The 27,914-nt window shown below is 36.3% G+C and overlaps 1 protein-coding gene and 1 pseudogene across 1 annotated transcript; one reads left to right on the forward strand and one right to left on the reverse strand.

Annotated features, from left to right (window-relative positions):
* Positions 1-10,676: 10,676 nt before the first annotated feature.
* LOC148562754 (protein FAR1-RELATED SEQUENCE 5-like) lies at positions 10,677-12,668 on the reverse strand (annotated as a pseudogene).
* Positions 12,669-16,229: 3,561 nt separating this feature from the next.
* LOC110263503 (uncharacterized) lies at positions 16,230-23,014 on the forward strand. Its single transcript, XM_088490984.1, has 9 exons — positions 16,230-16,464; positions 20,999-21,128; positions 21,473-21,533; positions 21,631-21,666; positions 21,865-21,945; positions 22,053-22,094; positions 22,363-22,414; positions 22,552-22,777; positions 22,870-23,014. Exons 1-9 carry the CDS (start codon positions 16,230-16,232, stop codon positions 23,012-23,014), a joined length of 1,008 nt encoding a protein of 335 aa, XP_088347110.1.
* The last annotated feature ends 4,900 nt before the right edge of the window (positions 23,015-27,914 follow it).

The following is a 27,914-nucleotide window of genomic DNA, read 5'->3' on the forward strand; positions in this document are numbered from 1 at the left end:
CATTAAGACGAACGCGCCTGACAAACACCCGTGTCTACTTGGGTTCGTGTGAATATTCGAAAGGAAAAGCACAAGCCAACAGCTATGTTTATACATCTCTCAGACAGTTAATCCACGACTTCGTTTGGGACTTCTCGAGACACCAGTTCAGCTGATTTCTGTGGAGATTAGGGTCTCTGTGGTATAGGCTAGAATCCAAAGAAGCAACATTCTCTGATCCGGAAGATTCGACCTTATCTGTGGCGTTTTGAGTAGGATCGCCAGAAGAATGACTTGCTAAGCACTTCACCCTTTGTCAGATTGGATGACCACGGCCAATGGCATTCAATCTGCAGGAGAGGAGATCAATGACCACGGGCAATGGCTTTGATCACATACAGCCTGCCATAGAAGAAGATCATTCACAAGCAAAGAAGACAGTAGTACTGGAGTTAGTTCAGAAAGGCAAAGTAAGTCCGACTCTCAACTCTATTCCTATTATTGCTTTAACTTTATTATAATTCAGTATTCCTTTCATAGTTTCATGATACTTCATCCAACTCCATATACTTAATCCAATAACCTTCTAATTCCGCCTGACTAAGACTTGTAAGACAACAATAGCTTGCTTCGAGTAGGGATGGCAACGGGTCCCCATGGGGGCGGGGACATGACCCCCACCCCCCGCCCCGTGACCCCAAAAATCCCCCCGTCCCCGCCCCGTATCCGTGACGGGTGGCGGATACCCGATATCCGCCGGATATCCATTCCCCGCGGATATCCCCGCGGATCTTCTTTTAAAAAAAATTAAAATATTCAAAGAACTCAGATTTTAGAAACAATGCACATTAACAATACATCATTCATAACAATGGAGATTAACAATTTTGATTTCAGAACAATTTCAAAGAACTCAGATCTGTACAATGCAGATTTTATAACAATGAAGATAAACAATACAGATTTCAGAACAATTAAAAAATCCTAGATCTATATAATGCAGATTTTATAACAATGCAAATTAACATTAGATTTCAAAAAAAAAATTAAAACACACAGATCTGTAGATGACGAGGCAGTTGCAATCAGCAGCGGCGAGAAGCAGACCCAGAGACGGAATAAATGGCGACAAAATCGGCGATGCGCAGATGGCAACATGCAAATCTGTGGTGGAGACGGAGACAGACAGATCTGTGGCGCTGATGATATCTGACGAGGAGGAGGAAGGATGGCGCGCGAGGAGGAGCTCTGATGAGAAAAGGGAAAAAAGGAAAACAGAACTTGATGAGAAAAGGGGAAAAAGGAAGGGGGAAGGTGAGGCGACCTTGCTGAAGGGGGAGAAGCTCGTGGCGAGTCTGGGAAGTGAGCAACGGAGGTGGCGGCAGTGGTGAGGAGAGGATCTGAGAGACTGAGACTGAGGCTCGGGCAGAGAGATTGAGAGAGTGAATGAAATGGGAAATGAGAATAGGGTATTAGGGTTTGTTAAAAATATATATACTGGGATATTTTGGTAAATTGATATTGATGGGTATTAAACGGGTATCCACGGGGCGGGTATCTCTACCTCCGCCCCCGCCCCGTTTATTAAACGGATACCAGTTCCCCGACCCCGCGGGGAGAAATTGGCCCCCAAATCCGTTCCCCGACGGGTAAATCCCCGCGGATACCCGCCCCGCTGGAGAAAACTGTCATCCCTAGCTTCGAGCCACAATCCTCGTGGGATCGACCCTGACTCACTCAAGTATTACTTGGGCGACCCAGTGCACTTGCTGGGAATGCTGCTATACGGAAAGTGTGGGGATTGCGTACGCACGCACCAATATGCGTATGGAACATTGTAGCAGATTATGTAGACATGAAGATTATCTATATTTTTGTAACAATTATACTTGAAGATTATCTTTATTAGCTGTTTATTTTAAGTTATAATTCAAGAAGTTTTAATGCTATTTTAGTGGATTTGGCTTTTAATTATTGTAATTTTTTTGTTTTAGATTTTTTCATTTACAAACAAAATCTTTTAGGTCTAGATTTCATTGTTTTTATTTTAGTTTCAAATCAAATTAGGATTAGATATAAAAGGGAAAAGACGCAGCCCTTCGGGTTCTCTTCACTCATACACACTTCATTCTACATTTTACACTTTTTATTGCCTTAATCTTCTGTTTGAGTCATGAGCTTACGTTCTTCATACCAGAGAATTTAAGTAATATATTGGTTTCAATTTTAAGAATTTACTTACGTTCTTCATACCAGAGATTCGGATATATTCAAAGATAACCGTTTTTGTAGTTGCGTTCTTATTAAACCCTAGAAAAGTAACTCACGTGGACAAAGGTTTGAGCCTAAGACAGTTTTTGGTGGCCTCCCCGTCGTTCAATGTGGATCTAATCCCATCTCGTGATAGAGCTAGGGTTGACACTGGGCCGGAGGTTGATGTTGCAATTGCGATGGCCGGTATTGATGATATGGTACTAGAATTCGGACAGGGTGGAGCTCCGGATGGTGGGAAAGATGTGTTTTAGGATGAGGATGAGGATGATGTGGATCCCTCCATGATTGCTGATTATAACAATAACGAGGATGCGAATCTTCTACTGCCTACATAATTCAAACTTTAAAATAAATTAAATTATTTTATACTCTAGGCCAATCTTCTATTGCCTACATAATCGAAATTATCCTTACATGTAATTTTATATCTTGCCATTGATTTATACCTGTGATTTGCCATTTTGTTTAGGTAAGCTGTCTTAGTATAGAATTTATGTTTACATTTTAATATTGCAATTTAAAATAATTTTAATATAATTTTTAATGTTTCAAACATTTTTGCATCATAATTAATTTAAATGAATAAAAAATATATATATTTTTGAAATTTAAATATGTTATGTTATTTATCTAAAAATAAAAGATTATGTTATTATTTACAGTATTATATATTAAAAGCAGTTTATTTTAGATAATAGAATATTATATATTTATTAAAATGCCTACAAAATTTTTCTTTTATATTAACGTTTAATTTTTATTCAATAAAAAAATGGTGTATATAAATATAATGAAAGTAATATAAATAAGTACTACATATTTATGCCCCGTAATCGGAATTAAGTTTACAACATAATTATATAAAAATATAGTGATTTTATGTTTATATTTATAATTAAAATTATATATAGAAGCATGTATAATGATTTCACATTTGTAATTAAACATTTAACTTGTTTATTACAAAAGGGGTCGAAAGCTTTCATTTATTAAATATGAAATATCATTTCTAAATTATATTCACATAATCAAACTTTTAAATGTAACCGTGTCCCGTGAGTTCATCTTATTTATTTTTCTGTTGACCCTTTCTTCTCTAAACTATTTATTATTACTTGCACATATACCAACCATTAAATAAAGTTTCAGTTATGATTTCTTGGGATGCTGACGCGTGGATTTTTAATAATGAAATGGACGGTGAGAGTGTAATCAGTGAGTGAGTGAGGCAAGACACTTCATCTACTAAAACTCCAGTCGTCGTCACTTTGATTTGTTTCTTAAATCTGAAAGTATTTCATACACTAAGTGGAGGAGGATTTCAAAAAGCCACATGTCTCTTCGTGTAGAGGGTGAGTGTTACGTTGTATTTAGGGGATGGACACCCAGAATATACAACACCTAGGAGTCGACAGAGCAACAGGTGAGCGGCTATCCGAAGAATCTGCATCGCCGGTATCGGAGCTTTGAAGTGGGCTGGAGAGCATAGGTTGATTACATGCATGGGCAGTGTGTGGGTGTTTCAAACAACAGCCAAGGTCTTCAAGTTTTACCACTAGCGGAGGGGGTTCCTGTTGGTGCTACCTCTGGTTCGGCCAGTGCAAGCGACCTCCATCTTCATCATGCCGTATACTTCACAGCAGACGCGGAGAGTGGTGGACCGCATCTTTATTTTAACTCATCCTCGCGTCAGGTGTCACTAGAGAAACAGCCGACTTCCCCCAATGAAAGTGAATACTAGCCCCCGGGTTCGGACGGTATGTCTTTTTTACGATACGGTTAGAATTTTTCTACTTTAGACTGTGAATAAAGAAATTGGATTTATTTTTGAGTAACCGATCGTTTAATGTGGTGTTGCATTGGCGCAGCAAGTGCCATTGCGTGACTTCAACATGCAGTCACCATGCTAGAGGGGCGTGTGTCTCAGCTAGAGGTAGAAAACAGGGAGCTTTTAATGCAGTTAACAGAGGCAATAGATCAGATGTCAAACTTGTTTAGGACGAAGACTCGCAACAAGTAACAATTTCCCTTGAAAGTCGGTTGATTCTGGTGTATGCTATGTTCGGCGGTTCATAAGTATTTGACTAGTGAAAGCATTGCACATGGCCCCGCTATGTGTGAGTTCTTATTTTGTTGGTCTGTAAAATGTAGCTGTGTCCGATTTTCGGTTATGTGTTTTACATAATGTGGATGCATGTTGTGTGTGTCATTATGTTGTTGTATTGATGGAAATAGGTATTGTTAAGCAGGAATGAATTGGATCTCCTTAACCTTCGTAACTTATTTCCCTCAATGATTCATTCTTGATTATTTTGAATAATACCGATGCAACCAACGAATTGTTGTTTATAAAATATTTGTGTGCCCAAAACAACCGAGCATCCTCCATTGTAATTTTAACCAAATTCGGATAAGAATTCCCGTTTTGAATAAATTAGTTAGATGGAGTAGTCGAAAATTTGAATTCATGATGGTTTTGTTTTTGCCGCCTTAAGCTGTAACTTAAATGTAGTTGATGTTGATGCCATGTTTTTCTTCGAAAAGACAATGCTGGGTTAACTGATATGCGTTGTATAGAAAGTCTTAGACCAAAAAAATCCAATCGAAATTTTCACAAATAATGCGTGTAACTTGAATTTGTAGGTAATTGGCGGTTTAATTTTGGTAGTGCTCCGGAGTATCCACGAAGATAAGGTTCTACAAAGCATCCATAAACATTACGCCGGAAGGAACTCATGAAAGCGTATAAGTTGGACTTGAATGAGTGATGGCTGCATCAGTAATCATTTCACCTGGGAAATAGTGGAAGCAAAGGGTGATGTGACACTGAATAGTGACTTATTCAACTGCTCAAGGATGACACTGGTTCAACTAGGGTAAAAGTCAACTAGGGTAAGAGCAGCTCCATTATTGGTAGTAAATAGATGCAATTCCAATAAAAATAAATGGAGATTTTATTCTGACACATGGATCCAAAAGCCACTTGGGTTAATAGTGGAGAGAATCCCTTTACTAACTAAGGCTGAGGATCCCTGTAAAAGGCATATGAACCAGCAACCAACAATTTTTTGCCATGTTGTAAATTATTAAACAAAATTATTAAATTTCTATATTACATTACATATACGTTTAATATATGTAATTTCACATATGGCAAATGATTAAATAATTAAATTATAAATAATTATGTTAACCACTTATTTAATAAATATTAGATTATTAAAAATTATAATAATTAATTATTATAAGTAATTATAATAATATTTAATTAATGATTTTTATTAATTAAATATATCAATTATTTATATTGATTATTTAAATTATAATTTATACAAAAAAATTATAAAAAATTAATATTAACTAATATTTATATTGTCATACATTCAGGTAACGCAACTGAATAGGCCAAGGGAATATTCTCTCACAAGTTCAAGTAGGTAAAAAAATGCCGTATCGTGTGGAAAATCTTTATTGTGAATTAGCATCTTCTAATTTTGTTAAGACTATGAACTCCGAAATATCCCTTATGAGAAAGGCACCCATGAAGAGGGGAAGCTACTCTCACATGCACCTACTGACAACGAGATTTGATTTTGACAGCTTATGATGAGGTTTGGGTGGAGCTATGAGTGTAGACCACTCCCCTACTGCACTAAGCGATGGGTGGGAGGATCACCTGCCCCAACGTTAAAAGGAAGTAGAGTCAACTCTTGCTATCTCAATAAATTTTTTGCCATATATTGTTTTACAAATTAATCTATGTGGACGAAGGGTTAAAGTTTGTGGTGTCTGCAATTACAGAGATGGAAACAGAGGTCGTGGACGATATGGACCAACAAGGAGGCAACATTGTGGCTCCGGGTGGGGGAAATGACAGTAAGCATGATGGAGGCAAGGTTAACGATGCGGATAAGCCAAAGGGAGCGTCCGAACATGCAACCGAGAATATGGATCATGACTCCAAAGATTCGAAGGGGGGAGAGGTACGAGAATTTGCTTTTCTTTTTTTTTTTTGTGGCTTAAAATGATGTTGGACCTTGATCATAGACTTACAACCAATTTCTTCCGGCGGTCAGGCTGCATGTATCACCGCTGCCCTTCTCCAGGTGAATGGCACAATGAAGGAGCTGAGCTAAAAACTGTTGAAAGTGCTGGATGTAAGTGCAAATTATATTCGCATTGATAAGATTCGTCTTCGGTCTCTATTGGACTAACCATGCAGTGAGGTTTATTTTTTCCAATGCATTAAAATTGTATTTGTCTTCCATGTTTACAGACCCACATGAAGGAAGCCGATCCAGTGGGAAGCCTGGCGGAGGACATGCGGCGGGGGATGGCTTTAGTTGAGGCTTGCATGAAAAGCTTTCTCCGGCCCGGCGACGGTGATGGATCCGCTGGAGTAACTCCGACCCGCAAAAAAAACATTGTTTCGGAGCACACACTGACACCGCCACCACCAAAATCGGGTGTGATGCTTGAAGCGAACTCCACACCTGGCTTTAGTCCCATGGTGCCTGTTACCGTTGAGCAGGATCATCACTGCACATGGTGTGTGGTCAGACGACACTATAATGCTGGGCTCTATGATCCCGTTGGATGCGGCCAAATCAATGCATCCCACCATAACAACCAGGAGCACGTTACGGTTAGGTGGCTCTTGGGTTGACCCACAGGATAATCGTTCAGCCAAAATGAAGGAAACTCAGTTTGCGGTAACGGTCTTCAAGTCAATCATCTTCTACGATGAACATGTATCTAGTTAAGCTTGTTTGCATGGTTATTGGTTAACTAATGACTCTTCGATTTATTTGGTTAGGTGAGATTTAGAGATGGCATTGTGAGTTCCGGAAGTCCAGCTTGAGGCTACCATAGCCCATCCAAGATCCCTAAGTTGACCCTTTTAACTCCGGAAGAGATGAAGAAATCTGGAAAGATGAGAAGGGCACCCCGTGAGAGCGCATCTCCGATGTCATCCACTATGGTCGGTGTGACGTTTCCTTCTGTAAGTTGTTCTTGACTTTGGTTGTCATGTTATCGTTACCGGACGATTTTGATTATACAAACATATGTCGGCTAACCAAGTCTAGTATATAATACAGTTTATGTCGGCTAACTGTATATAATACAGTTTATTCGATGAAGCCCAATCCATTGCCTACATATTTGGGGAATCCATGAACCCTAGCGAAATGTTGTTCAAGAGAGATGACATGAAGCTAGAGAGGGAAGATTTCTACTGCCTGCAGCCGGGACAAGAACCATCTGCGTATGTTATGCAGCTCATGGCATACAAAACATCATGGACCCAGTCCCAGCTTCAGCAGCGAACTGTGCGGTCACTCTCGCTACATTTCTCGGTGAGCATCCCGACTTGGTGGTTGGATATGGTTATCAAGTTACTTATTTGTCCCAGATCTTGTTTCTTTTCAACGTTGTTGTCCATTCGACTCCAGGAATTCGTACTGGATCCAGACATAGATGACTCTCAAGTGGCTGCCTTCTTCTTTCAGGATTGTCTACCAAGACCAACAACACTAAGATATGTTAGCATTTTGCCTTGAAGCTTATATCTGTATGCATTTCGAGTGTCAATTTTCTTAGCTGGAATAGGAATAACTTTCTTTATGTTTCTGGAAGACCTATGTCCAAATGGCTGACAAAGTAGATGTTACTGGAGAGGATCACTTCTACCTGGTTGTTGTGGACATCAACGGTGGGAAGATGTGGCTTATGGATTGCTATCCGACTGATGATTCAATCATAAGACGAAAATACGCTGCGAAATCTGTGGTGAGTTTTCCTAAACTGGGAACTATAGCTGCCTACGTTACTTGCATGTTTAGGGTATCTGCATGTACCAACAATGGAATATGCTTTGGTTGTTTTTCTTTTTTTTTTTTTTGTTCTAGGTCAGACTTTGGTGTTATCATATCTTGGGTGCGATGCGTGTTGGATTTACTGGGTTCAAAAAATCCTTAATTTTTTGTTTGAACAGGTGTGTCCTGATTTGGGCAAAAAAGGAGAGCCCAATTTAGTCTACAAGAAGATAGGGTTACTGTAAAACTTGATTGGGCCCACGGTATGAACTCCATTTAATTATGATGTAGTTGGTGTTACTTCTCAACCAGGTTGAGTCAATGAAATTGGACCAAAAACACGGTGACATACTGTTTCTATAACTTTTGAAGTGGGCTGGGCCAAGTAGAGTGAGTTGGGCTATCTAGAATGAGTACAATCTAGTCAAAATACCGTTAATATTGCTTTGCAAAATACGGTTGGGACAATAAAAAGTAAGCCACCTTAAGTGAAATATAATTTATAAACATGGTTTGGGCCATAAAACATTATACCAGTTTACTAACCATGCATTTAGTGTTAATTTTGAGATATATGGATTTGTTACTCTGCAAGCAAGGACTCTGGATTATATTTTGAAGGAGAAATTTCTGGATCTCAATCTCCTAGGCCATAGGCCTCCACTAGCTGAATGGAACCCTGAGTTTGTACTTGGAATCCCTAACATGGGTAACTGGTAAGGCAGTTCTTCTAGTAAATAATAGACATGTTTTTGTTGGGGTGTATACTGGCTTTAGCATCTGATACTTGTCATTTTGTTCCAGCTACAAGGACAAGCTCTGGGTGCTCCTCTGGCTTCAGATGGAGCAATACTTCACATTAAATCCGATTGGTAAAAAACGATATTCCACAATTACCTATGTACTGAAACTGCTCTTTTTTTTTTTGGGGCAACGGTAACATAACTCTAATCATGTTTGTGACAACGCAGCATAACAATATCGACCTGCTGGCTGACAAAATCCGCATTGACACTGCCCTCGGCTTTGCGGCTAAGCACTTTAACCAAATGCGGGATGAATTTCTCCAGAGAGCTGTCATCGACTGGAATAGCAAGCGCACCATGGCTGACGTGCTACCTTGAAGGAAATTCGATGCTTTGCATAATATTTGTAGTGGCTGATTATGGTTTAATGTATTCAAATTTCTGTCAATTTCTTGCATCTAGTCTGCTAGGGTGACATATGCTCAGACTAAGTAAACTCAGTTCCTACCATTTTGAATCATGTGTTGTAGGCAATCCCATAACGTTGAAGTGTATGCCGTTGGTACTATGGAAGGCAATAGTTCCATGTCATGGGATGCCTCCAGGTACTCTTGGTAATGTCGTGTTGCATCAAACTTTGTATTTTACATGGTTGTATTTTTTGCTCAGTATCCACAAACGGAACTGAATTCGTTGGACACAACCCCTCCCCGAATGGCAAAATTCAAGTACTTGGCTGCACATTTTGCATTTTGATTGACAATAGTGTGGTTGCATCCACTGCACCTAGTTGTAATGTTATTGGATTGTCACCTAATGAAAGTACTTTAGTCTAATGGGCTTCATCCATCTACATATACATGTTTGTGCATTTCATAATCGAGGATGTAAACTGAAGATTACATGGCCTTATAGTTAATGCTTCCTGATTTTAAATGTGTATTTCAAACTTATTAGATATTCAATTCTTTCATTAATAATTACACATAATTTGCCTCCATATTATAAAATTTATTTTCTTAAAGTTGATGTTGCCAAAAACCTCATAAATTATATAACCTCCACACAGATATCTACTATTTTTCCAATGCAAACCCAACCCCACCCAATCGGCACCACTCCATTCTATGTATATAAATCATGATGGATCCTGCTCGCGATAATACACATCAACAACTTATCTGTAATCACTCTTGAAGGTATATTATTTTCCATTCTTCATAAGAACCAGTATTTACAAATTTAATGCTGTGAACTAACACGGGTTGATAAATATTAAAGGAGTTTGATGCATACAAATAATTAATTACTTGTTTATAAAATCGACATGTTGTTATATACTTACATATTACTGTCATGCAATTATTAAAAATATAATTAATTATCACAATGATGATATTCAATTCATATGTAAAATGGAAGTGATGACACAACTCCATATAATACCACCATTTTATATTGACAATCATGTTTGAATATGTTAAACAAATATGATTTATGAAGCTTGATACAAGTCACATTTGTATACCGTTGATTATAATGCAGTCGAAAATATGTATAAAAACTTTTCCCAGCTGCAACATGCAAGCATGTCATTGCAAAGATAGTGGCTGCTAAAATCTTCACACAAAAACCAAACGCCAAACCAAATCATGAATTACATATCAAAAAACTGAACTAAGCATTGAAATTTTCATTACACATCATGCATTTGTAGAAACCAAATCTTCAAATGGAAAACTCATCTTCATCAACCTGAAACGCCAAACGGCACCAGCAAATGGAGGGATTAATACATAATTCAACAAGCTAGTATCCATACAATAACAAAGAAACCCTTGCTGATCAAACTAACATGGTATCATGTCATACCGAAATAAGCAACACACAAATTCAGATAACTTTCTTGTAAAATGTAAATGCCACTCACATTCATTTCATCCGTATAGTTACCCTCCTTTGCCGCCGACGTGTTCTCCCAACCCTCCATCGCTGCGGCCATGCCCCTGCGCCTTTCGCTTCCGAACTCCGCACACTTCCTGGAGTTATGGCCAGCTTTGCCACACTTACTGCAACGTTGCACACACCAAGTTTTTCCCCTAGCAGTTAACCCTCGTTGGCCGCATCCCTTATGTCTCGCCCGCAACGGATCGCGAACGGATATCTTTTCTCTACAATCAGCTATGCCAACCCTTAACCGATGCTTCTCTCTCAATGCATTACTTTGGTTTCGTATCATGGATTTCAGTTCAGAGTAGTCTTCAAAGTACTGGCAGGCGAACTTGATTAACTCTCTACAATCATTTAGCAAAGCTGCGTGCATGCTCATATACGCAGCCTCAGGAATCTCGCCTACCTGTCCAGATGGGTCCACTGCCGCTTGCTTGGCCTTCTTCGTCCATCGTTCGCATATGGTCTTCACCGGAAGCTGAGTGATGTTCAGATAAACAAACACCCCCATCATGTGCACACAAATAATGCCAAATGATTACATACGCAAACATGAGCAAGTAAATTCGTCATCCACCTCATCCCAAGCCACACTCTAGGATCGGTCCCGGCAGTACATGGTAACCTCAAACAGGGAACACGTGCTAGTTTTCTTGTAAGATACAACTCTTACATTGCTGGACAAAAGGAGGACCTCCTAGAATAGTTCAAAAACCTCTTTCGTGTATACTGTTGCTGCGTATCTTTCCAAGGCTTCCAACTTCGACTTAACAATGGGTTGCCCATACACAAATCTATAATTGGCGACTAGCTCTCTTCTTCTTATGAACTCGAGATAGTGCTGAAAATGCTCAATAAATTTACGTAGATTGTATCCGTTCCCAATAAATTTCCCAATCTGCATGTTCAATGCCTTACATCGAGACGTCGTCTTCAGCCCAGCAAAAAAATTGCCTCTAATATATGCATTAGCCCACATATGCTTGCATTCATACATATCTAGTATCCACGGGTTTTGTTGCAACCCAAAATCTTCCACAATATCGCTCCATAGGTTCTCAAACTCATCTACCTCTAAGTCACCCATCAGGCAAACTCGGAACTTGCGAAGAAACATAGGCCGGCCAATGCGGATAGCCGCATTTCGTAGCAGGTGCCAGCTGCACAGCCTGTGATGTGCATTTGGAAAGACAGCATTAATTGCATTCTTCATTGCCAAATCTCCATCGGTCAACACAGATTTTGATTCTTGTCCTTTCATTGCCTCAAGAAATGCTCACAACAACCAGACATAACTTTCCTCTACTTCGTTGCTCAGAATTGCACAACCGAATACCACAGTCCGCATGTGATGATCCAAATCCGAAAATATTACAAGCGGACACTTGTACCTATTCCTCCCATAAGTTGCGTCGAACCCCAGAACATCCCCAAACACACTATAGTCATGTCGGCTAGTACCATCACACCAAAATATATTGTGCAGCCTCCTCTCCTCGTCCAATGAGAATTTCCAAAACATGTTTGCGTCATTCCTCTTTAGGCAACACAAATACTTTAAGGCACACTCCACATCACTCGCCCCCACTCTTCTTTACTTCTCTATTGCATTGTAGATGTCTTTAATTACAAATCCAACTGTCTCAAATCTCCCGCATTGGATGGCAAATGCACGAAATATGGTTGGCACATGCATCCCAGCTTTTCTCATCGAGTTAATTTGATGCATGTCCCCTTCCTTGATTACTCTATGAGAACGCAACAACTCCCGGAACCTTGCATCTAGCATCTCATGGTTGTGTTCATCACAAAACTTATCTACGAACCAACGGCTAGTGCTTTGATCAACGTGAACCTTTATTTGTGCACCACACCCACATCGTGTAATTGGTCGAGGATCCATTTTCCTTTCTACCCGATGAATATGTTTGGCGTCTCTCTCACCTTGTCTCGAGCAAACAAAAATATACCATAAAATTTCTCCCTCCGATCCAATCTTTGTGCTTCTTACAACCTTTGACCTCCGAATAGAAAACCCTTGAATCTGCCCATGCTCATTGTAGAAGTCATAAGCTGTCTGCAAGTCCACAAACTCAAACCTCCGCATCTCCTCATACGTCAAAGAAGAAAAATCTATTCTATTAAATGACCTAATTCCGTCGACAATCATCCCGGGCTTGTGTTGCTGCTCGTAATCCTCCCCATATTCAGCATCTTCTTCATCCACACCAACTGTCTCACCTGTCACAAACTGTCCAGCCAAAACAAGAACATTCATGAGTCCAAATTTTACTAAACATGCACTTCACAGCAACTTATTTATCCACTATAGCAAAAGAAATAAACTGACACACGTTCACCTGTACTTGGGATCGTTGTCGAATGTTCAAAGAGACTGTGTAGCTTCCTTCCATCTCCTTAGCCTGATCCTGTAACAACCACAACATTTCAATGTCCTGTGACACAGGTCACCAGCAACATCTCTAGGAATACCCTAAAAAAATGGGTATCCAAATTGGTCAACAATAGGAACCCTAAACCCCCCCCCCCAAAATCTAGATCATCTACAACAGCGACTTCAACCACAAAAAAAGGTCTTGAACATAAACTGGTGCTAGAAGACCTACCTCATCAACGAGTTCTTCCAAGGAGTAATTGTGGATAACCGAAATGTATTCGAATGGGAAACTTTTCCGTTGCTCCGTCCGCCTTCAAGAAACGTGCTCAGCACCTTTTGTGGCAACTATGTTTCTCTTCAGATACAAACACCTCACCTAACTCAGTTTTTAATTAAATTTGAGTTGCATTTCTTAAATTGCAGTTAACATTATAATCTCTATGCCACATCACCACCAGATAGAACCTAATGCTCAATTGCAAAATTTTCAAATGAGTCCCAAAATTTTTTATAATTCAAATTTTTAACCTGGTCCTTGATGGACCAGAAAATACTTTCCCCACCGTAGAAGCTTCCTTCTTTTATTCCATATCATCATTCTTCATTTCATTCTTATCATCACTACCGAAAGAAAGAAAAGAACAGAGGGAGAGAACGTGAGTTTTCATGGAACCGTGACCCACACCAAAAATTCTACTTTCGATTTCTTATGATCCGTAACTCCAATAAAAAATCTAATCCGGTAAAAATATTTGTATCCTCCTCCTCTACACGTTGGTGTTACTTTTGTTCGGTGGAAGCTAACGGTGACGTAGCTCCCCTATCCTTTGAGTTCGGCCAACTGGAATTCTAGGAGGCACAGACAATTCTGGACGTTTTCTTCTTCGGCAGCTCGGTCAAAAAATTTCTCCAGAGCTTCGAGTATTTTGATTTCGTATGGAGGTAGGATTTCGATAAATTCTCACCGATTAAACTTGTGTTGGATAAGTGAATGGTTATTATAATTGTTGATGTTGTCACCGTTATCCTAACTACTAGAGTTGTGGCATGTCGTGATTAAGAGTTTTGATTGTTGCTGCGGATAGTGGATAAACCTGTGGTTGCGGCTGCCGCTGGGTGCGAGTCGAGAGAAAAGGATTTCTTTGAGGCATTTAGTTTATGGGTTCGACAATCGAGGTAGGAGGTTTTATTTTTTAAAATAATTAATAGTTTTTAAGTTAAGAATGCCAAAAGGTTTATTAAGTAATTGCAAATAAATTGTGTTTGTCTAGACTAATTGAATTTGATGAATAAGTATTGACTGTGAGAATGATTGAGTTTGATGAACATATCTGAATTCTTGATTGTTTGAATTGTGGCTGAAAATACGTTACGTTTATGCTTTGATTAAATGACATATGAATTAAGGAGTTATGAAAGTGAGGAAGGTTATGTCCGGGTTCTTGTAACCATAAATGAAAAGGTGGTTTTGGTTAATGTTAAATGTAAAAAGAATATGATCAGGAGGTTTTGTAAAGTTTGAATGAACGTGCGGCTTGTTCCTTTGGTCTTAATAGCAAAAGGTTTGAAAGAGAGCTGAATTTTATTGAAATAAAAAGAGGCTTAGCTTTAAAGAAAACGATTTGATTATTGAAAATTATTTAATATTTGAAAATGGACTGATTATTGAAAAGGATTTGATATTCAAAATGATTGAGAGATTGTTTGGTTGGGACCCTGGAAGGGTGCATAGTCTGAATTTTAGAGGACATGCTACCGAAATTTTATAAACTTTGAGACTTTGTTTGAAATGCTATTTTAAAAGATTTGGTTTTGAAAAATTAGATTATTTGAGATTTATTTAGTTAAGAAAAGATTTATTCTATTTGAATTCAATTTATCAAGAAAAGAATAATGTTTTAAATCCAATATTTTGAGAAGAGATTTCATTTAAATTATTATATGAGTTTGGCTTGATAAGAAAGAGAAGAAGGAGAATGAAAAGTAAAGGAAAGAGAGATAATTAAAGGAATCTCTGCCACAGGAGAGTAGAGAACAAAGATAAAGAAAAATTTTAAGGGACTGTCTGCCACAGGAGAGCATATGTGACATTGTTTGGGCCTTAGTGTCAAATGTAAAGTGGGGACTCCCACACACTGAGAACTGTTTTCTAGATGTACGCCTATCAATTTGGAAAGTCACACTGTATGCGGCCTAGCCATACGACTTAAAGTCACACTGTATGCGGCCTAGTCGTACGACTTATAAGCACACTATATGCATCTGGAAAGCCATATCTGGGACTTGTGCCAGGGTAATGTCGGGAGCGGGTAGGCAACCGACACATGAGCTCATGACCTGCGTTAGGGATAGACATGCATCATGATGTTTGCACATTTGCATTTGGTTGTGCTTGCTTGTTGTATTTTTCTGTGATTGTGTATGTGTTGTATTTGTTTCTCTTTGTGTGCTATAGTTATTATGTTTGTTGCGGGTTTCGGTTGTTATTGCTGACTAGGATTTTCTTAAATGACTTAACTTACTAAGAACTAACCAAAGTCTTTAAATTGAGTTTTAAAGAGTTCTAAAGGTCATTATTTAAAGTTAAAAAGCGATTATTTGCAACTTATTTCTCTACTCTAACGGCATTCTCTGTCCCTACTGAGAACGTGTGGTTTGTTCTCACCCCAAAATCTTCCACCCTTTCAGTGGCACAGGTTCGAAGACTCAGTATGAAGCTGCGGACGATTAGTAGGTTTACCTATGATGCCTGACGCTTTTATAGAGTTCCCTCGCCCTTGTTGCTTTAGTTTCTAGTTTATCTAGAGGGATAGGTATTGTATTCAAGTTTTATATTGATTTATTTGTATATAACTTATTATTAATAGTATTTATGTGATTATTATTATTTGAAGATCTTTGATATGTGGTTTTAATTAATAGAAACAAAATTTTGTGGAATTTTCTTAAAAACTGAAACGCGATACCGACGTAAATGCTCAATATTAAATAGATAATAAAGGAAAATGGGTTAGTAACGCCTTACTTTTGGTACGATCATAACGTGCTAAAAGTTAGGGTGTTACAATGTCGGGGTTAAGTATCAACTTCAATAAATCTAGCTTGATTCCAATCAACTGTGAGCAGCAGTGGGTTGATAACATGTGTAGCTTTTTGGAATGTAAGGAGGCTAATCTTCCAGTCAGATATTTAGGCATATCATTAGGAGCGAATACTAGGTTGGTCGAGACTTGGAAGCTGATACTTGATAAAGTGGAGAAGAAGCTCAGTTTGTGGAAAGCAAAGGTGCTCAATAAAGCTGGTAAGTTGGTCCTCATTAAATCAGTGTTAAATAGCCTGCCAGTATACTATTTGAGTCTGTATAAGATGTCGAAAGCTATAGCAGAAAAATTGATTTCATTGCAGAGAAGATTCATGTGGAGTAAGGAGGAAGAAAAGAATGATATGACGTTGGTGAAGTGGGATGTGTTTAAATCCCCAAAAAAGTTGGGAGGGTTGGGGTGGGTGATGCCGTGGTTAGAAACACAATGCTTCTTTTTAAGTGGTGGTGGCGTTTTTCAAAAGAGGAGTGTCCTTTATGGAAGAAGATTATTTGCTTTTGTCATAGCTTGGATCCCAATTTGATGTTGTCAAATCAGACATTGTCGACTAAAGGGAGTCCATGAAAGGATATTTGTCAACTACAGTTTAAAAATCAAAATGTGAGATATAAGATGTTTTCTGGATTATCTATGGAGATTGGTGATGGTCGAAAGATTCGATTTTGGGAAGATGTTTGGCTACAAAGTGGATTGTTAAAAGATAGTTTTTCCAAGGCTCTTCTCTGTTTCAAACCAAAGAGGATCTGTAATAGATGATTGTGGGTTCTGTGATGGGTTAGAGTGGATTTGAAACTTTCATGGAGGCAAGAATTATACTAATGGGAGTTGGAATTAGTGGATTAGTTGCATGATACTTTAAAAATTATAAAGCTCGCAAATAATAGAGAGGATAGAGTTGTGTGAAAGTTTAATAGGGAAGGAGTTTTTCTAGTAACTCTTTTGTGCAGGTGTTGCAGTCAGAAACATTTCCCAAAGATGTTACGAGTTATAGTTTCACTAGAACTATATGAAAATACTTGGTTCCACCAAGAATGGAGTTATTCATTAGGGTGACAACATATGTATTTTGTGTAAAAAAAATGTTAAATTTATTCACCACTTATTTTTTGGTTGTGATTTTACTTGGCAGGTGTAGTGTGTTTGGCTTTCTGATTATGAGATGTTGTTTCCGGGATCGATGAAGGAACCTTTTAAGAGTTTAACAGGTGCACCTCATAGGAAGGAGGAGTGTAAAAAGTGGCTCATATGTTTCTTTTCAGTTATGTGGAATATATGGCTAGAAAGGAATGGGCGAATTTTTCATAATAAGGAATCAGGTATAGAAGAAGTTCTTCACAAATCGGTTGCTAGTTACAACGCGTGGAGAAGTGTGAATTCCGTTTGTTGTTGATGACAATGCTAAAGATGACATTGGAAATATTTGTCTTACATTTAATTTATTTTGGTTGATGTTACTTTGTGTTCTAGTTCACTCCACTTATTATGTTGAGCTTGTTTGGTAAAAAAAAAAAAGAACAAATTGGTCGTCCAAATTGACTGATTTGACCTTCATTCTTAATCCTCAAGAATTACTCTTCCCTATACGTTTTTTTGTTATTCTTTTAACACCAAAATCTAACAAGTGATAACAAAACATGCTTTGAATTCGTATACTGAAAAGAAAGAAAGAAATCAAAACCTGAGGAGGCTGATACACCGGATTGCAATTATTCCAGAGAAGATCCTTTTTACTGCCGCAATCATTTCTCTTCACAATTTTGCCATCAGAAGGCAACATCAACAAAGAAAGAACGAAGTTTGCTCCATCAACAACTGATCATTCATCATCGTTGTTCTTGTTATTGTTGTTGTTAGGATTTGCACTCCTCTTCTTGTTAATAAAACTGTTACAATTATTTAATTCACCTTTCTCCTCAGCACCTTGAATCCACGACGAAAAGTTGCACATAAATTCATGAAGAAAACTAAGTATGCATATAAATTTAGGAAAGTTGCAACAGAATTAACACCAAGACCTTTAAAGAAAAGAAAAATGCAACTTTCTTTTAATTTTCCACAAACACAAAGGATGAAATTATCGTAAAAACTTAATCAACCAAATCATGAAACCCAAAATGCATTTGTAAACAGAAGCCTCCCTATTGTAACCCACCTCCAAGAACCGTTTCTTCTCCTCCAATTTTAGAACTCCATTTAAGCTTCGTGCTGGATTCACCAACGGTCTTGGAAGGAACTTGTTCTGCGTTGAGACTTGAGAGCGACTGAAGTTGATTCTGCTGATTGAAGATGTAGAAGTAAGAGGAGGAAGAGGGGGGGAAGGATTCGCATTTGAAATGATCGAAATTTTCTTGGTGCTCACGTTTATTATATGATGTCTTTTCTTCGTTCTAATCATGTTTAACGTATATATACCAGTAGAAGATCCTATTTCAAGTAATTAAAAAAGTCAAAATTATTTATTTATTTCAAATATTAGAATTTTAACTTTATCTTTATATAAATAAAATATTCTTAGTTATTTTGAAATGTGTAATTTTATAATTTTAAAATGTTATAAAATATTAATTAATTTATAAAAGTATATTTGAACATAAATAAAATCGATATTAAAGTGCTTAATGTAAAAATAAAATATTTACAAACTATATATATTTTCTAAAAGGTTTAATTACTCTATTGGTCCTTATAGTTTCGCAAAATTTTTAATTAGATTCCTATACTTTTTTTCTTTTTAATTGAGTCCTTGCATCAATTTTTTTTTAGTGAGTGCCTACAATTTTTTTTCTTTTATTTGAGTTCCTGCACCAATTTTTTTTTTAGTTTGGTCCCTATACAATTAAACTAATTACTACCAAGAGGGACCTAATTGAAAAAAAATTTGGTACAGAGACTCAACTAAAAAAAAAAAATATAGAAACCTAATTAAAAATTTCGCAAAACTATAGAGACTAACAGATTAATTAAACCTTTCTAAAACTCAAATCTTTAACCATATCTTTAAATTACACATCTTAATTTTTTACTAAAATAGCCGTAATAGTATAAATATGTATATATAGATAAATGTATATCCTAATAATTCATGTGTTTAAACTACTTTTTAATTTTTATGCATTGTTAATATAAAAAATTTTACACGATCATCCAAACATATAAATCTAATTAGATGATTATATAAAACTTCTTATATTGTTAATGTACTAAAATGATTAATTTTTAAGATAATACTAATTTATTCAAATAAAAATGTAAGACACAAACTAAATTTATATCCTAAAAATTTAAAATTAAAAGAAATATCAATTTGTTTGTAAAAAAAAAAGTTTGCAAACTAAATTTAAATATTATATATAATCCAAAGCTTTAATAACTCTAATTGTAGTAAATTATACGCTCCAAATTATTGACCAAAGATAAATGAATAACTCTAAAATAGTATAAATAATAATATCGACTTTAGCTTTCTAAATAAAAAAATAAAACTTTATAAATCATGTCTATATCCTAAAGCCTAAATTTTAACCTTATCCCTAAATTATATATCTTTTTTCATTTGATAAATGAATGGATTGATTATATATAAATAAAAATTATAGGAACATTAAATTAATATGAATGTGTTTAATGTAAAATAAGTGTTTTCAAACTAAATATAAATTCTAAAAAACTTAAAACTTTAACACTTTTCACACTCTTGTAAAACCATGCACCCTAGATTTATAAATATAATTTAAAAAATATAAGCAATATCAATTTATTTGATATAACAAAAGCGTTTATAAAGAAAATCTATGCAATAAAAATTAAAATTTTAATTGTTATACTAAATTATGCACTTTCTGTAAATTAAAAAAGAAATAGTTCAAAATTAACTAAAATCATGATGAATTTGTTAAATATTAAAAAAACCCCTTAAATCTGCATTCCAAACACTAAAGTTTTAATTTTACCACAAATATGATACTATAGTTATTTAAAAATTAATAATTATATGGTGTTTTAACATGATACATTATAAATAATAAATATTGATATTACTTTAAACTTTATAAATTAAATTTTATAAAACAAAATATATACCCTAAACACTTAATAGTAAATCTTTAATTTTAAATTCCAAATCTTAAATTTGTACGTGTGAATTAATTGATAATATTATAAATATGATATATACTAATATTACTTTAAACTTAGAAAATAAACTTTGATAACACAAATCTATATCCTAAATACTAAACACTACTAGAAAATTAGTTATTACAGACGGATATTTCCGACGGATTTTATCCCACTGAAATACAGACGAAATTTCAGAAGGATTTTTTTGTCAGAAAACAAAAAAAATAGATTAGCATAAATTACAGACGGAAAAGAGAATCCGTCTATAATTCCGTCGGAAAAATTAATTTTTTTTCTGTGAAATGGTTACAGACGGATTTTCCGTCTGTAATTAAATAGACAAAACGTGCATTTTATTAAATTATTACAGACGAAAAATCCGTCTGTAATTTAAATGAAATCCGTCGGAAATATTGAAAACCCTAGTTGAAGATTAACTCCATTCACTCGCCATTCATGCCTAGTTTTTGAACGCTGTAGTCCTCCAACTCCCAGGTTCCCGAAACTCCCAGGTTCATTTCAATTTTTCACGTTTTCCTTGCTCCCTGCCTTCTCTCTCCGTTGAAGATGTGACGTCCTCCGCTGTCACCGCCGCCGCGGCTCGCATCGCATGAGCTCCCTCCGTCGCCCTCATCGTGTTTGCTCCCTTCGTTGCCATCGTCGTACGACCTCTCTCCGTCGTGCTCTTGTCTTACGAGCTCCTTCTGCGCTGCTCTCGTCGCTGCTTCTTCTCTCCTCGCCGGAGGTTTGTCATCATCTCTTCTCGTCGCCGTTAGTTCAGGTAGGCCTCCGCCTCCTTCTCGTTCATATCCCTAACCCCTTCCATTGTGATTCTATTCTGATTTCATTATCCCTAGCCCTAGCCCTATCCCTTCCCTGTTGCTGCTGCTAATTTCACAGAAAAATAAAAATAATACTAATTAACTTCATTCATTTTTTAATTTGTTGAGATATCGAGATCTGTTCTTAATTAACTTAAAATTACTGATAAGTTTCTACAAATTTGTTGAGATATTGAGATATTGAGATCTGCAATAGTTGGTGCTGTCCGCTCTGGCTACTTACATGCGCTGTTTGATGTCTTTGCAGAAGTAAACCTTCTGCAGAAAGTTCCGGCTATTGTTCATGGAAACTTGAAGCTCTCCGAGAGGTAATTCTTGATAAGGAACCATGCTTTTTAACCCTCCTTTCTTATTTGATTCTACACTTAAATGTCAAAGGAACAGAAATTGAACAAGTCCTTTCAGGAGGAGCTTAAAATATTAAAGCTGGATAGAGACAAAGTGAATTTATATTATATATATTTCATCATTGTAACTGAAGCATTCTTTTGCTCACCGTGAGATAAAAAGAATCATTCTGTTTGTAGTTATACTATGGGGAGGTCATAATTTAAAAGACTTATATTTTTTAGTTGTGAATTTGTGATATTTACCTCTAAAATGTACTCTACTATAACCCATTGTTCTCATTATTGTTAGATGGAAAAGAATGAAATTGAGGCTGCTCTTGAAACAAGCAGGAAGTCTTTAGCGGCTAATGTCCTTTCCAGTGCTTCTCAGGTACAGGTCAAGCATTCAAGGGATATCAGTTATGTTAACAATATAATGGCTTTTTGATAATGTAAATAATTACTTTTTGGAATGCCGGCATTGGCTTTTTATAACAGATGTCAGATCCTTCCAAAAGTTTTCCAGAAAAGGAAGAAGTCGTAAGTTCCATACAAAGGCTAAATAAAGATTTGATGGATACACAGCCGAAAAATCAGAAAAAATGGACGAAGACATCAAAATTATTGAAGATCTAAGGCAAAGCAATGATTATTTAAGGGCTCAAGTATCTTTGGTTGCTGAGAAATCATAGAAATTGAATTCTCGCTTTTCACTACTTGCTTTCGAATTTCTTGTATCTTCTGCATAAAATGGTTAAGTAGTTTCCACTTTCATAACATCGTTCTTAATAATGTTTTTCTCTTCCAGATGGAGCTAGCGAGAAAAGTTTTTAAGGACGGAAGGGATGTTGATTTAGAAGGTTGGTCTAACATTTTGTTGCTAGAGCTGATATCTTAGTATTAGTCATTACATGATACTATTTTAGTTTAATATAATACATTGAAAATCTGACTTTTAAGAACCGCAAAATGCTGATGTTGATATTTTTGTTCATAGATCAAGTCATTTCAGATCAATTCCAGATTGGCTACAGTTCTTCCAGATCAAGTCATTTCAGATCAATTCCAGATTGTCGATATTTTAGTTTCATGTGTGTTTCCATCACAGGCCTTAAAACTTGCATGACAAGTGGATATTCATACATTGAAGGAATTGAACATTTGCTTCTTTCCTTAAAGCAAAACAACTATGAGATGCATGCTTTTACAAACTACCCCATATGGTAAGACAGTTGTTCTTATTATGATTTTGGTTTTTTGGCTCCCCACAGTCTTCTTCAGAATGTTTATACTCTATACAAGGTTTCTGTGCTAGTGTTAAAGGTCACACTTTTCAAGAACCCAGTTGCAGATTTGTCTTTGTTTCAGTTGAAGATGGGTATTTGCAATCAGGATGCAATCAAGCAGTTGCAATCCATGATGGAAAATGGTGTGTTCTTCACAACCTTCAAAATAAATAAATAAATCAGTCTCATCTCGCATTCTTGTTTTACTTCCATGATCTCTAATTGATAAAGATTCCTTCTTTTTTTTTTTGTCTCGTTCCAGTGAATTTGTGGCCTATTGGAGAAAATTTGTGGCCGAGTATTACTCTCTTCGAGCAAAGGAACGGTGGTGCTTGTCTTTGTATAACAATGTTGGGCATCATGCACTTGGTGTTTTCCCTTAGGCATCTATGGCAAGTCACTTCGCTTGTTATTTAAATTTTCTATTAATTATTTCAATGTCTGAAAATTGAATTTACTTGGATTACTATTTTTTGTCTGCACCATGCTCTGCCCTTTTAATTTATTTTTACTTTTGACATATACATAATCTGACATGGGTTTTTTAATTTCCCCCAAAAGGATGCATGGCAGTGCGACATATGTGGTTCTAAATCTGGAAGGGGATTTGGTAAGGAACCGAGAACGTTATTTTGTTATTTTGCAATACTGCAAGTGAGAACATACGTGATATTGTGATTGTAGAAATTTATCTGATAATTCTGTTTATTGTCTAGTCTGTAAGTTTGACTTTCTGGCTGAAAAGTATTACTCCAGTGCAATCACTACTAACCAGTAATTGGATTATGAATTGTAGTAAATAATAATCTTCAGTCTAAACTTGAAAAATTAAAGAACTAGAACCTAGTCATCTGTTGCTACTTGTATGATTGCTTGCTTATATTCTCTGTTGGATGTTAAGAAAACAATTCAAATATGTTAGAAAATACTTGTAAGATCCTTTAGTTGTACTGTTATAAATGACTAGGTGGACTGAAGCTGACATCTAGCTTGTGGAGGAAAGGTTGTAAAATGAAAGACGAAAATGTAGATAGATGGCTATATGCATTTTGGCATTTTCCTTATTACTTGCTTTTACATAGGTGTAATGCAGTCTAGTTTTGGACCTGATTCAATAGACTTAGTGTCATCTCTATGTGATACCTGGCCTTCGTAAAGTACTTGATTAAGCGACTGAAAACTTTGAATTCAATTAGGTTTATCAATCGAGATGGAATTGACTTTTCAGATGCACAAAGCATGCAAGCCATTCAGGTAATAGGTTCTTTAAAAGGATTTCAAGGAATTCATTGATTGACACATAAGGAAATGCCCTATTCACTTTGAGCAAGTAAAAAAAACATAAAAAAAAGAATTTCACAATCATTAATCAATGTCAGTTATTGAAAATTACAGTAACATGCTTACAGTTAGGAGTGCTGAAAAAAGCCGGGAGTCCAATTTAGCATGTGATTCAGGTGTACTTTTTTATTTTTGCTCTTTTAGATTTGCCTTGCTGCTTTATTGAGCTTTTGATTGCTCTTTTGGACTTGTCTTGCCTTACTTGACAGATGCACCAAAATGATTCAATATATACTAGCTAAATTGTGTATCCCAAAACGCTTTCAGGTAGTCCGCAAAAACGATCATTTAGGAAGAGATGTTGAACTCTTTCGTTGGCATTATTACGCTCCAGGTCAAGTTGGTCCAGCCTCTAAGGGTATACTCCTGCTGACTGATCGAAAGGAGCGTTTTTGTCTAATGGTTTATTTGTCGAGGAGGTGTATTTGTCAATGGCTCTGAGCAAGTCACCATCATGCAATTTAAAAGGAATAGGATCAATATAAAATCTTGTTTGTTTAAATTGTTGAAAATGAAGGAACTAGTAGTGTCAATGAGTAATGTAAATAGTTATAGTTCTGTCAATAGTTTATTTTTTTGGGTACCTTTTTATGATAGTCATATATTGGGCAATGATGTTGAAAAATAACATCCAATTTTATAGGTATTATGTAATGAACATTATGTTTATCTATATAATTTTTGGTCTTTTTTTTTTCAATTTACAGTGTGTTTGATGGAGGAAATTTAAAAAATAAACCTAAAGTATTCATTTTGCAATGGAAAAATTTAAAAAAAATTTCTATTTTACTTTACCGACGGATTTTCTGTCTGTAATCTTAGTGTGAGGTGATTTTTCAAGGTTCAAATTATAGACGAAAAATCTGTCGGAAAATCCGTCTGTAATTACAGTCGGAAAATCCGTCGGAAAATCCGTCTGTAATTACAGACAGAAAATCTGTCTGAAAATTCGTCTGTAATTACAGACGGAAAATCCGTCGAAAAATCCGTCTGTAATTACAGACGAAAAATCCGTCGAAAAGTCCGTCGCCTTTGGGAAATGGATAGAAAATTTACAGAGGGAAAATCCGTTGGTAACTGTTAAAAATCCGTCTGTAATTTTTCGACGGAAAAAAAATCCGTCGGTAAATAATTTCCGACGGGGCTTTTACAGAGGGACAAAATCCGTCGGTAATTTCGTCGGTAACCAAAAATCGTATGTAATAAAGACTAAATCCGTCTGTAAATCTGTCTGTATTAATCCATTTTCTAGTTGTGAAATGACAAATCCTCAAGGCTAGCTCTCTCACCAATCTAAAATAGTTTCGACCCATTAGTTTATATAATGTGGTATACAAAGTGATCACTAATGTATTGGTTAACCACCTTCATCCTTTTTTTACTAATAATTCATGTGTTTAAACTACTTTTTAATTTTTATGCATTGTTATGAAAGACGAGTTCATTTCAGAAAGAGGTACTATTGACAAAATTATTGTAACTCAAGAGGTTTTGCATTTTATGAAGTGGATAAAGTTAAAAAAAAAGAATCCTTACTTTCAAGATTGATATGAAGAAAACCTATGATAGAGTGGATTGGAGGTTCTTGGAGCATTCTCTGTATGGATTTGATTTTTTTCATTCCTCAGTTTGTCTTATTATATTATGTGTGAGATCGTCGTCCCTTTCTATTCTTTGGAATGGATCAAAATTAGAGAACTTCACCCCTAGGAGAGGTCTGAGGCAAGGTGATCCAATATCTTCGTATCTCTTTGTTGCCTGCATTGAGCGACTAGCTTGCTTTATTAATAAACATGTCTTGAATGGGATTTAGGATCGTGTTGTTGTTTCTAGAGGTGGGCCTCACATATCTCATTTAATGTTCATTGATGATCTTCTTCTTTTCTTCAAGGTGTCTAAGACTTAAGTCTATAGATGTGTTTAATATGTTCAGTAAGATGTCTGATTTAAAGGTGAATGCTAAAAAGTTGAAGGCCCTTTGCTCTAAGAGTCAATAAGCGTCGGGAGATGTTCACCAGTATCTGCTCTATTAGATTCACTCAAGATTTAGAAAAATATTTAGGCATTAATCTAAATCACAAGAGGGCCAATAGAGCTGATTTCATAATGTTTTGGACAAGATTCAATCTTGGTTGGCAGAATAGAAAGGAAAGCTTCTCAACAAGGCTGGAAGACTTTGTCTTATAAAATCAGCAGTGACCTCTATTCCTGTTTATCATATGCAGGTGATGTATTTTCCCGATTATGTTTGTAGTAAAATCAACTTTATGATGGGATAATTTTTATAAAAAGGTAATACTAATGGGAATGTTCTTAGTCTCGTCAATTGGAAAACCATTGTGATGCCTAAGAAGTTTAGTGTGTAAGGGGTTAGAGGTTCCTGATGTGTGAATGTTGCTCTCCTTGAAAAGTTGATCTGGCATCTTTCGAATTGTCCTGATTAGATATGGGTTCAAATTATGATGTCTAAATATCAGTCTACCAACTCACTTTGAAATACTTTCTATGACACAAACTCCTATGTTGTTTGGCGCAGTATTCAGAGAGATGGAAGGTGAATTCGGAATGGCTATAATTGCTGTAGTGGTCAGATGGATCAATTTTTCTGGTTTGACAATTGGAGGCCGCAAAGACCTTTAGCAGTGGAGCTCCCTTTTGTCCATATTGCAGATACAGATTTTAGGATAAAGGATGTTTGAAAAGATGAACATTGAAATTTTGATGTTTGCTATTTGCTATACCATAATTCCTGAGACTATTAAAGTGGAATTGAATATATTTAATCCTGATATCCAGAAAGGACTTGAACCTCAATGGATTTGGGACAATTCAAATTTCTATACCTCTATGAGCAGTTATAATTGGGTTGCTGGGAAAAAATTTGACTGGCAGAAGAATGAGAATTGGTTATGGGTCTAGTAACTCAGAATTCCTGAAAAAAATCAAATTTATGGTTTGGTTAAACCTCTATGACGCGTTGCCTATTGTCTCCTTTATCGTAGATCCCTTACTGTTTCTGATACTTGCTTTCGTTGTAATGATGAGGTTGAAACTATCCTTCATTGCTTAAGAGATTGTCCGAAATCAAAAGAGGTTTGGAGAAGACTAGGCTATACCTTTGCATAATTTTTTGGGATGATGCACCTTCAGACTTCGTTAAAGATAAATCTTAAGAAATATGAGATTTTATTTTCTTCTACCCTTTGATAGATATGGAGGAGTAGAAATAATGACTTGTTTAATCTAGAGCATCCTTGGCTTGAGAGTAAACTCCAACTTTTCATTGTGAGCTCGTGTGAGGATTTTATTAAATCTATTCAAATTCAAGTGGTAGTAGGGACGTTCTCACTTCCTCAAGATTGGAAGACACCTCCTCGTAATACTTATAAACTTAATTGTGATGCGAGTTTCTTTGAAGATAGCTGGTTTAGTAGGTTTGGTTGTATTATTCGAAACTTTGAAGGCATTTGCTTAAAGGAATGCTCTGGGACATCGCCGATGGATTCTGCTCTCAGTGGCAAGTTTTTTTGCTATTTTTAGAGGTTTGATCTTGGCCTGTAATGCAAGATTTTGAGACATTATTTGCGAGACAGACTATCTGAAAACTGTGCTTATCTTTCGTGATGTGAATGCTATGAACCATGCCAAAGATAAGGATCTTATTTGCAAGATTATTGAATTATTTGTGAGAAAATAGAAGGTCAGGGTTGTTCCTGTGCTGTGAACAGCAAAT

The sequence above is a fragment of the Arachis ipaensis genome, chromosome B6 (genome assembly GCF_059453495.1).
Source record: "Arachis ipaensis isolate K30076 ecotype BB chromosome B6, ASM5945349v1, whole genome shotgun sequence".
NCBI classification, from domain to species: Eukaryota; Viridiplantae; Streptophyta; class Magnoliopsida; order Fabales; family Fabaceae; genus Arachis; species Arachis ipaensis.